Source organism: Epinephelus moara, chromosome 20 (assembly GCF_006386435.1).
Source record: "Epinephelus moara isolate mb chromosome 20, YSFRI_EMoa_1.0, whole genome shotgun sequence".
Classification (NCBI taxonomy): domain Eukaryota; kingdom Metazoa; phylum Chordata; class Actinopteri; order Perciformes; family Serranidae; genus Epinephelus; species Epinephelus moara.
The window spans coordinates 29,219,683-29,230,544 of NC_065525.1; the positions used below are offsets into that span (position 1 = coordinate 29,219,683).

General features: G+C 38.1%; 2 protein-coding genes across 3 annotated transcripts in view; one reads left to right on the top strand and one right to left on the bottom strand.

The window, feature by feature from the left end:
- LOC126408584 (cyclin-dependent kinase 17-like) overlaps window positions 1–8,034 on the top strand; it is a 47,321-nt gene extending 39,287 nt beyond the window's left edge. Inside the window, exons 12-18 of one of the 2 annotated variants that reach the window (XM_050074219.1) lie at window positions 2,253–2,350; window positions 2,510–2,615; window positions 2,753–2,803; window positions 3,029–3,071; window positions 3,257–3,347; window positions 3,519–3,596; window positions 7,657–8,034. In XM_050074219.1, the coding sequence (XP_049930176.1) occupies window positions 2,253–2,350; window positions 2,510–2,615; window positions 2,753–2,803; window positions 3,029–3,071; window positions 3,257–3,347; window positions 3,519–3,596; window positions 7,657–7,694 (505 nt within the window). In that variant the 3' untranslated portion in view covers window positions 7,695–8,034. The remainder of the gene's footprint in view (window positions 1–2,252; window positions 2,351–2,509; window positions 2,616–2,752; window positions 2,804–3,028; window positions 3,072–3,256; window positions 3,348–3,518; window positions 3,597–7,656) is intronic. The other variant, XM_050074220.1, reaches the window with a different exon arrangement.
- Window positions 8,035–9,051: 1,017 nt separating this feature from the next.
- The window catches only part of LOC126408585 (ETS domain-containing protein Elk-3-like), a 10,075-nt gene continuing 8,264 nt past the window's right edge, over window positions 9,052–10,862 (bottom strand). The window contains exon 5 of the mRNA XM_050074221.1: window positions 9,052–9,825. Coding sequence (XP_049930178.1) covers window positions 9,727–9,825 — 99 coding nt within the window. The 3' untranslated portion in view covers window positions 9,052–9,726. The remainder of the gene's footprint in view (window positions 9,826–10,862) is intronic.

Consider the following 10,862-nt stretch of genomic DNA (forward strand, 5'->3'; position numbering starts at 1 on the left):
AGATTGGAACCAGACAGTTAAAGAGGAACTCAGGTATTTTTAACCTGGACCTTATTTTCACATGTTTTTCTGCTTAAGTGATTCGTGGTAACAGCCTATAATGTAACGACTCAGAGCAGGTGCACCCCGTCAATTTCCGTCCATTTTAAGTGCTTCTTTTTGCCACTTGCAGGCTCAGTGTGTCTGACAACATTACGGAAAGAACCCTACAGAGAAAAAATTTTCCGTTCCTTTCAATTGCCACGGCCTGTTTTGTCTTGTTAAAGGAGAAGTCTCATTCTGAAATCTTGTGAGAGGTGACACAGTAAACAGTGAAAACATGAGTGAGATTTGGAGGGAGAAGTTCCTGCAATAGTTTGTTGTGTTTGAGTACAGAAAGTGTATCTTAATCTTATCTAAAAGATTTTCAATGTCATGGCTGAATATTTAGCCAGTCTGTGAAGTGTGTGAAAGTCTGTGAAAAAGTCTGCAAGATTTCATTGAGCAAGACTTGGTCACAAAACAGACTGAAACAAGCGAATGGTATGGAATAACATTTTATTTTTCAGTAGGGTCCTTCCTGTAATGTTTTCAGACATCTCTAATCTGAGCCTGTCAGTGGCTAAAACAGGCACTTTTAACAGACGTACATTGATGGGCACACCTGCCCCAAGTGGTTACATCATGGCTTTTGTCGCTACAGTGCTCTCTCTCTCAATACTGGACCAGTTTCAAAAATCGTTGTTCCCAAGAGTCACTTAAGGAGCTTTTAAATCAGGGACCTGGGCCCAGATCTGAGTACACTTCACCCCAAAGTCTAGTTTGAACACTGTGTACAGTACCTGAGCATGGTATGCCGACCCCTGCTCAATTCCACTTGAAAAGGTGGTCTCGAGTATGGTTCATGTGCATTCCTGTTGGGACGCATCAGGTGTGAACACCAACTATAGTGGACTGATATTTAATGTGACTACTCGGAGTTTTTAACCAGTTATAAAAAAACAGTCTTAATGTAATACTGATGCTTCTATATCAGACAACAGTGCGGCCCACTGCGACTGAGTCAGTCACGGCTTTCACCTGCAGTTGGGGCTCTGGTGGGAGGTGTAGAGTTCCGTGCCCAAAAACAGCGGCTCCTCCTGTGGCCAGGGGCAGAGCTTTGCCTTGCTGTTCTGATGGTCCCCACTGGTGACGGTCCCTGGGGCAGCAATGTCCATCAGCGGCTGCATTCCACAATGTAGCACGACACCAGTGTCACGTAGATGATAAAACAAGTGTACCCAGGTAGTGATTACATTGCAGCCTGTTTCACCACTGCCGGCTGCAGCATTCTCTCTTAATACTGGACCAGTTTCAGAAATTGTCGTCCCCAAGAGTCATTCGGTCACTTGGTTCGCTTCAATCAAACTCAAGTTTGTTTGCCCCCTAAGTGTGGCTTGTTTGGGCAGGTGTGAACACAGCAATCACACTCAGATGCGCACCAAAACAACCAGACTAAGACCTTCTTGAAGAGGTGGTCTCTGTCCTGTTACAAACGGACTCTGGTGCGGTTTGTGATGAGAACGTGTTCCGACCTGGATCTGAACCAACTGCAGTCACATGACACATTGTTTGGGTTCAACATGAGCATGTTACAGTCCTGGAGGATTATTAATGTGCACCTCCTCCTGTACTGCCTTAATATGCACATTCAGCACATCCAATGCATCAAAACATTGTTTTCTAGTTGGAGCCGCGCCTCGTTTTCAAACTGTATGGTTTGACTAAAATGAACAATGACAGCAATATAGTCCACGATGAGCAGCGCTAAAATCANNNGGAGCCGCGCCTCGTTTTCAAACTGTATGGTTTGACTAAGATGAACAATGACAGCAATATAGTCCACGATGAGCAGCGCTAAAATCAACCTGCGTAGTTGTCCCTCCATTGTGACATTAGAAAGTGTCACATTTATCTTACAAGTGTACTCTTCTTCAATATTTTGTTTACTTCCTGGATTTTACTCGCATGGAAATTCTGACCAATCAAGAGCAATCAACTTTGCAACAAAATTAGTCCCTGATTCAGACCAAAGCAAGACAACTCTAGGTCTGAAAGCACCCGTAGACACAAACAAATGGGAAAATACGGTCCAGAGCTCCCCTTTAATGAAAAAATGACTAAGTTTGTTCCACACAGTTAGTGGTATTACAAATATAGAAAACCTGTTGATATGAGTTGTTGTCCAACATCTCGTCATGACCTAATCCCTCCTGTCTGTGTCTTCCTGTCAGGGGTGTGGGCTGTATATTCTACGAGATGGCTGCCGGCAGGCCCCTGTTCCCAGGCTCCACAGTGGAGGACGAGCTGCACCTCATCTTCAGGCTGTTAGGTCAGTGCTGCCCCCTGCTGACAGGGGAGCACTCACACTTTTAATATGAGCCTTTAATCGCATTAACCCTGGCATGCAGCCCCTGTGGCAGCGTGAAAAGCCCCTCCAGCTGCCACGGTAGAGCCTGACTAACAGGGTCGATTGAATGTCCCTCCACAGGCACTCCCACAGAAGACAGCTGGCCTGGAATATCTTCCATCGACGAGTTCAAGTCCTACAAGTTCCCCAAGTACAAGGTCCAGCCTCTCATTAACCACGCACCCAGGTGAGACTAAAACTTATATCCTGACCAGCTTTTCTGTCACTGTCAGATTTAGCTTAGCAGACAACACATGAGGTTATTTCAGTTATTTCCATGGCAGTTACAGTTTCCTAACACTCCCTCATCACCTCTCTTGTTAGCTCTCTATTCATTGAGGATGGAAATGATGAAATGTTTCTAATCAGACCCAGGTATCAGAGAAGTTCCTGTACATAGAGGTTTTTAGATTTTAGAGAGGTAGACATTAGTGTTATTGGTTTGTTTAGTTAGGAGTGTGTGCTCTTTGTCACTTCCTGTAAGGAAATCCTGTGGAATAGTTGACTGTGTTTCCTTCCTTACACTCGCCAGCATCTGTGAGTCACCCCACCTCTACTGACCTCTCACTCTCCGTCTCCCTCTCTGTCCCCCCCCGTCAGGTTGGACACTGATGGCATCGACCTGCTGATGTCATTCCTAAAAGTGAGTCTCATGATGTCTGCCAGGCATTACTGGGATGTTAAAAGCAGTGTGACACATTTAGCAGCTATGTTAGGACTGTATTTTTGGAGAGGAGTGCATCAAGGCGCAATCACACATTGCTGACCCCATTGTTTTTGTCGTTCTTTAATTATGACTGGTTTTTTTTTTACTGCCCCAATTTTCAGTATGAGTCGAAAAAGAGGATCTCTGCTGATGAAGCAATGAGACAGCCATACTTCAGGAGCCTGGGGCCACGTGTGCACACACTGCCAGAGAGTGAGTAATGAAATGGCAACGCAGTAATACAGACTTGGCAGGCTCCCCTAGGTACAAGTTGAAGGATATTGCAGCGTACAGTGAGGATCAGTTACAGCCGCATAACAAAGACACTATTCTCCTGGCAAGATGTGATTTCTGTTGCACTGACTGACTCTGTATGTCTGGTAGGCATATCCATATTCACACTGAAGGAGGTCCAGTTGCAGAGAGATCCCGGCTACCGGAACTCATCGTACCCTGAGTCAGGTGAGGAATGATGCTAGTGCTGTGACTGCTTGTGTTCTCACTTTGAAACAGAGGTTTTCATACCGTGAGATGCACCTCTCCAGGGGACCACTGGAGAGTTGAAGGGAGACGTGAGGCAAAGATATGGCATGTGGTGAAAGGGACAGCTGCATGCTAGTATTTTAACAGGAACTTGGTTATTGTAGTTTAGCCCGTTCACAGTTAATGGTTGCAGCTGTGACACAGCTCATTGAGGCAATTGAAGGACTCAGACCGTATTGTCACAAATGTGCGTTTTGTTTTTCTTCTTAGAATGTACTCAGTCAACATACAGACATGATGCACACTTTACTAGTGTCAGTGTGAGTTATGCTGGCCGAAGAATTCATTATCTCTGATGTCCACCACAAATTACCATCCTTAAATCGATTAGAAATTATATAAAAAGATGCTCCTGTATCTCCAGGACCTGCCTGGGAATCATCACATTTTTAATTTTTTTTAAGTTTTGATGACTAAGTTCCAGTTTGGGGAGCCAGTATAAAATTGAGGGCTGCAAAGAAAAAGTGTACAAATATTTTCATGACATACTATACTATGACTTTTTTTTTTTTTTTTTTTCATTTTTATGACATACTGTACTATGACTTTTATCTGACTTTTTTCGACATACTATACTATGACGTTTTTTGACTTTTTTCGACATACTATACTGTGACATTTTTTCTGACTTTTTTCGACATACTATACTATGACATTTTCTAACTTTTTTGACATACTATACTATGACGTTTTATTGACTTTTTTTGACATACTATACTGTGGCATTTTATTGACTTTTTTCGACATACTATACTATGACTTTTTCTGACTTTTTTCGACATACTATACTATGACGTTTTTCTGACTTTTTTCGACATACTATACTATGATTTTTTTTCTGACTTTTTTGACATACTTATACTATGACTTTTTATTGACTTTTTTTGACATACTATACTATGATTTTTTCTGACTTTTTTCGACATACTATACTATGATTTTTTTTCCTGACTTTTTTTGACATACTTATACTATGACTTTTTCTAACTTTTTTGACATACTATACTATGACTTTTTCTGACTTTTTTCGACATACTATACTATGACGTTTTTCTGATTTTTTTGACATACTATACTATAACATTTTATTGACTTTTTTTGACATACTATGATTTTTTTTCTGACTTTTTTGACATACTATGACGTTTTATTGACTATTTGACATACTTATACTATGACTTTTTCTAACTTTTTTGACATACTATACTATGATTTTTTTTCTGACTTTTTTGACATACTATGACGTTTTATTGACTTTTTTGACATACTATACTATGACTTTTTCTAACGTTTTTGACATACTATACTATGACGTTTTTCTGACTTTTTTGACATACTATACTATGACGTTTTATTGACTTTTTTCGACATACTATACTATGACATTTTTCTGACTTTTTTGACATACTTATACTATGACGTTTTATTGACTTTTTTCGACATACTATACTATGACATTTTTCTGACTTTTTTGACATACTATACTATGACGGGTTTTTTACTTTTTTCGACATACTATACTATGACGTTTTATTGACTTTTTTCGACATACTATACTATGATTTTTTTTCTGACTTTTTTGACATACTTATACTATGACGTTTTATTGACTTTTTTCAACATACTATACTATGACATTTTTCTGACTTTTTTGACATACTATACTATAATGTTTTTCTGACTTTTTTCGACAAATTATACTGACTTTTTTTGCATTTTTATGACATACGATACTGTGACTTTTTTATGACGTTTTATTGACTTTTTCGACATACTATACTATGATTTTTTTTCTGACTTTTTTGACATACTATGACGTTTTATTGACTATTTGACATACTTATACTATGACGTTTTATTGACTTTTCTCAACATACTATACTATGACATTTTTCTGACTTTTTTGACATACTATAATAAGACTTTTTTTTTTTTGCACTTTTATGACATACTGTTCCATGACGTTTTTATGACATACTCTACTATGACTTTTTTTTGCATGATTCAGATTCAGATTCAGAATACTTTATTAATTCCCAGGGGGAAATTGTTTTTATTCCAATGCTCCGTGCAAAGTAGAAATAGAAATACAGCATTTTTATGACATACTATACAATGACTTTTTTATTGCATACTATTCTGTGACGTCTTTATGGCATACTATACTATGACTTTTTTTTGCATTTTTATGACATACTATACTATGGCATTTTTTTGCAATTCTATGACATAGAAGAAAAAACGTCATAGTATAGTATGTCGAAAAAATTCAAAAAACGTCGTAGTATAGTATGACGAAAAATGTCATACTATAGTATGACGAAAAAAGTCAGAAAAAAGTCATAGTATAGTATGTCGAAAAAAGTCAGAAAAAAGGTCATAGTATAGTATGTCGAAAAAATTCAGAAAAAAGTCAGTATAGTATGTCGAAAAAATTCAGAAAAAAAGTCATAGTATAGTATGTCGAAAAAGTCAGAAAAAACGTCATAGTATAGTATGTCAAAAAAGTCAGAAAAACGTCATAGTATAGTATGACGAAAAATGTCATAGTATAGTATGTCGAAAAAGGTCATAGTATAGTATGTCAAAAAAAGTCAGAAGAGGTCATAGTGTAGTATGTCGACAAAAGTCATAAAAAAGTCATAGTATAGTATGTCGAAAAAAAGTCATAGTATAGTATGTTGAAAACGTCATAGTATAGTATGTCGAAAAAAGTCAGAAAACAAAAAAGTCATAGTATAGTATGTCGAAAAAAGGTCATAGTATAGTATGTCGGAAAAAGTCAGAAGAGGTCATAGTGTAGTATGTCGACAAAAGTCATAAAAAAGTCATAGTATAGTATGTCGAAAAAAAATCAGAAAAAAAGTCATAGTATAGTATGTTGAAAACGTCATAGTATAGTATGTCGAAAAAAGTCTGGGAAAAAAAAGTCATAGTATAGTATGTCGAAAAAAGTCCGAAAAAAGGACATAGTATAGTATGATGAAAAAGTCAGAAAAAAGGTCATAGTATAGTATGTCAAAAAAGGTCATAGTATAGTATGTCGAAAAAAGTCAGAAAAAAGGTCATAGTATAGTATATCAAAAAAGTCAGAAAAACGTCATAGTATATAGTATGTCGAAAAAAGTCAGAAAAAAGGTCATAGTATAGTATATCAAAAAAAGTCATAGTATAGTATATCGAAAAAAGTCTGAAAAAAGTCGTAGTATAGTATATCAAAAAAAGTCAGAAAAAAGGTCATAGTGTAGTATGTCGACAAGTCATAAAAAACGTCACAGTATAGTATGTCGAAAAAAGTCATAGTATAGTATGTCAAAAAAGGTCATAGTATATCGAAAAAAGTCAAAAAACGTCATAGTATAGTATGACGAAAAATGTCGTATAGTATATCGAAAAAAGTCAAAAAACGTCACAGTATAGTATGACAAAAAACGTCATAGTATAGTATGACAAAAAATGTCATAGTATAGTATGTCGAAAAAAGTCAAAAAACGTCATAGTGTAGTATGACAAAAAACGTCATATAGTATGACAAAAAATGTCATAGTATAGTATGACAAAAAATGTCATAGTATAGTATGTCGAAAAAAGTCAAAAAACGTCATAGTATAGTATGACAAAAAACGTCATAGTATAGTATGACAAAAAATGTCATAGTATAGTATGTCGAAAAAAGTCAAAAAACGTCATAGTGTAGTATGTCGACAAGTCATAAAAAAGGTCACAGTATAGTATGTCAAAAAAGGTCATAGTATATCGAAAAAAGTCAAAAAACGTCATAGTATAGTATGACAAAAAATGTCATAGTATAGTATGTCGAAAAGTCATAGTATGTCATAAAAAGCAGTCACTATGACATACTTTCATATTTTAATTAAAAATTAAATTAAAGTTTTATGACTGATAGTGTCTGCTGTAAACATAATAATAATCATAATAATAATAATAATATGTGCTTTTTTTCATTGTCTCCTCTCAGGAAACGGAAAGAGCAGAAGACAAAGCATGCTGTTTTAGATTCTCTGGACTGTATTTTTTTATTTGGGGAGGATCTCCCAGCTGTACAGTCTCGCAAAATGGATCAGAAACCCGAGATGGATGTTGGCGTGGAGCATCATCATCATCATCATCACTCACCCCAAACGACTTGGGAAACTCGTCCACAGTGCGACCGACCCTGTTTCCAGGTCTGGCCTGAACCTGGCCCAAAAGAGACATTTATATACTGTACATCTATATTTATTGAGAAGAGAATTTGCTGCTAAATCTAACTACTGTCTAGAATTCTAACTGGCTCAGTCACTTTAAAGAGAACATGCAATGTGTATAGATTTTTATTTTATTTTTTTTTTTTTGAAGTGGTGGTATTTTAAGTGATATTTTTTTTTGTCATTATTTCCATTTTCATGCATAAAAAAACTCCATGTCAGAGCTCCTCAGTGTGTGTGGGTGAGTAAAGCACACAGACAAGCAGACGGATGTTTCTGTAGCAACTCCTAAGGGTTTGATCCTCCGTCTCTGTTGCTGCAGTGCTGTTCTCAGCTGCACACATCGTATGTGATCGTTTACTCTGAAGGTTTCTGAGGCCAGCTTTGATATAACTGATCATTTTATCCTAACTGGAGGCTAATATGAGAGCAGTGCTGCCAAGCTCTGTGCAAAAAAAGATCACATTCTTGTCAGATGCTGGCATATCATTCCAGGATGCTGCGGTCTCTGTCGTGACCAACGAACAAATGCAGGAGGGAAAAAGGCAACGTAGAAATAATAACAAGGGCATTACAGGATTAGTTACGTCTCCGAAATTCTTGAGAAAACCTAAATGTAACCACAGTGAACAACCTTCTTGTCCTGTCACACCTCAATCTGACACTATATCTCCTCCAGCTGGCTCCAAAGAGGAGGTGCAAAGTGACTCCCCAGTGTTAGAATCTGCTGCCATTGTGCATTACAGATGTGTTCTCCTCTCTGCCATTCCCATCTCCATCAACTGTAAAAAATTATCCTCTTTTTTCTGGATTGCCTCCATCATTGTGTTGCATGCCTGCTCTGTTGTATGAGGAAGCACACAGCCACTGAACTCCTGATTCAGGGAGCACTAGCTATAGTCCTGCCCCTCGTGAATACGATACTGAGTCACAGTCTATTTAACAGTGTTACAAGAGATGTTTTGTATGATATTCTTTAACTTTATTTGTTGATAATTGTTATTGGTGTGGGATTTCGTTGCAGATGCCCTCCCATTTGAGCTTTTTTTCCCAGAGTAAAGAAAATTAAATCTAAAGTTTAAAAATAAATCATGTGAACTGGTTTTCTTTCCCTGGTGTATAGGCACATTTTGTTTCAGGTACTATATAAAGTTTAAGACACTGTGTTCAAGCATTCAATGCTTTGTTTATTGAAAATGACAAAACATTCTTCACAATACAAAATTATACAGAATACAAACTGTATACCAAGTCCAGTATAAAAAAAAGGAACATTACAAGTGTTACAAAGGTTTTTCATTGATTTGAAATCTCGTCTTCATTAAAAGATTTTGGAAAACAAAAAGTAAAATAGGACAACAAGGCACAGCCGGTACTATTTGAGAAGCATAGTGCATACAATACATACAATACCACATATGTGAAACAACCTGTTCCACGTTGTGATGAACACTTACGGAAAAAAAAAAGGTTTTTTTTTTTTTTTTTTACAAGATTAAAACAACCAAGCTCTGCGCATGATGAGCGGCTGGCTAGCCTTCTGCAGCTAGCTACACGTCACTACTGTCCACTGTGGACAGGGTCATGTGGAAATGTGCTGTTCTATATCACAAAGAGCCAGACGTCTCACAGACGTCGCGGCGTATGGCTTTTACCAAGTGCTTTCAACCACTGGAATCTGAAGCAACTCGAGTGCAAAAAAAGTGAGGTCACATACTGTCTCAAAGGACTTTTCTGAAGTAAAATTTATCAAGATGGACAAAAGATGACTGCTGATGATGATAATGACGGTGAGAACAAGAGATGGATGAAGATGCGAGGGTTTTTTCACAGACCCTGGATCAGGATTTGTGGGTGGTGGGGGACAGGAGCAGGGAGGAGGGTGTTCCTTCCAGGTTTGGCAGGGGGACAGGCATGTGTCCGTTGATTAGGCTGGGGAACTGTGGAGGAAGAGAAAGGGGCCGAGAGTTAGCGAGGAGGGGACGGAGGCTCTATGAAAGCCGCTTTCCGGTGAGGAACTGCAGCATTGTCACTGCTCTGGTTTCCTGTTTTTTTATTCATTGTGCCTCTTCCTTTTCGTCTCTGTCCCCTGAACCTCCACAACAGAGGGAGAAGTCAACATTATTTGTGCACAAAGAATCCGGTATGGTGTGTGTGGCTGTGGCTGTGGTGGGGGTGTGGTGTGTGTATGTGTGTGCTTCACAAATGAGGAGCAGCTCTCAAACCAGTCCACCCTGTTCAGACTGGCTCCCCTGGGCTCAAACAGGAAGTATTCACAGGATTTCCTCTCCCTCTCATGAGCGCTGAAACAGGACACCTCTGCTGGACCTGCTTACCAAGTCTCAACTAGTTTCACAACCCCTGGTATCTGTAATTTTGCAGAACTAAAACATCTTGTTATTGGGTTTTAAATATGCTTTCTGTCAAATAAATATCTGCATGCAGAATGCAAAATCTAGAAGACTAAGAGATGCACTTCCTTACACTGGTACTTAATTTTGAAGACACAACAGAGGAGCACTATAAGTATAAACTCATATAAAGCTAATGCCTCTCAATCATCACGTATTACCCACTGCAGAGACTCTCCACTGTGCCTGTATTTTCTTACTTCCTTCTTATTTCCTGTGTTTGGTACATTAATGGGCGTGTACCCCACAAACCTCACGTGAGGTTGGGGCTTAATAAAAAGGAAGCAAAGGTGGGCATTCAAGAGACACAGCACCAAAAGAAACAAATAAAGCGAGGCAAAACACTGAATGAGAGTGAATCTGGGGTTGGCTCTTACTTTCACTTTCAAATGTGTTTACAAACGGTAACCAACAATCCTGCATTGTATACCTTTAAAGGTTCTGTATGTAACTTTCACAGAATGGTTGTATAAGTGACACCTCTCTTTGAGGTCGTTCAATCAATCAATCAATCAATTTTATTTATAAAGCCCAATATCACAAATCACAATTTGCCTCACAGGGCT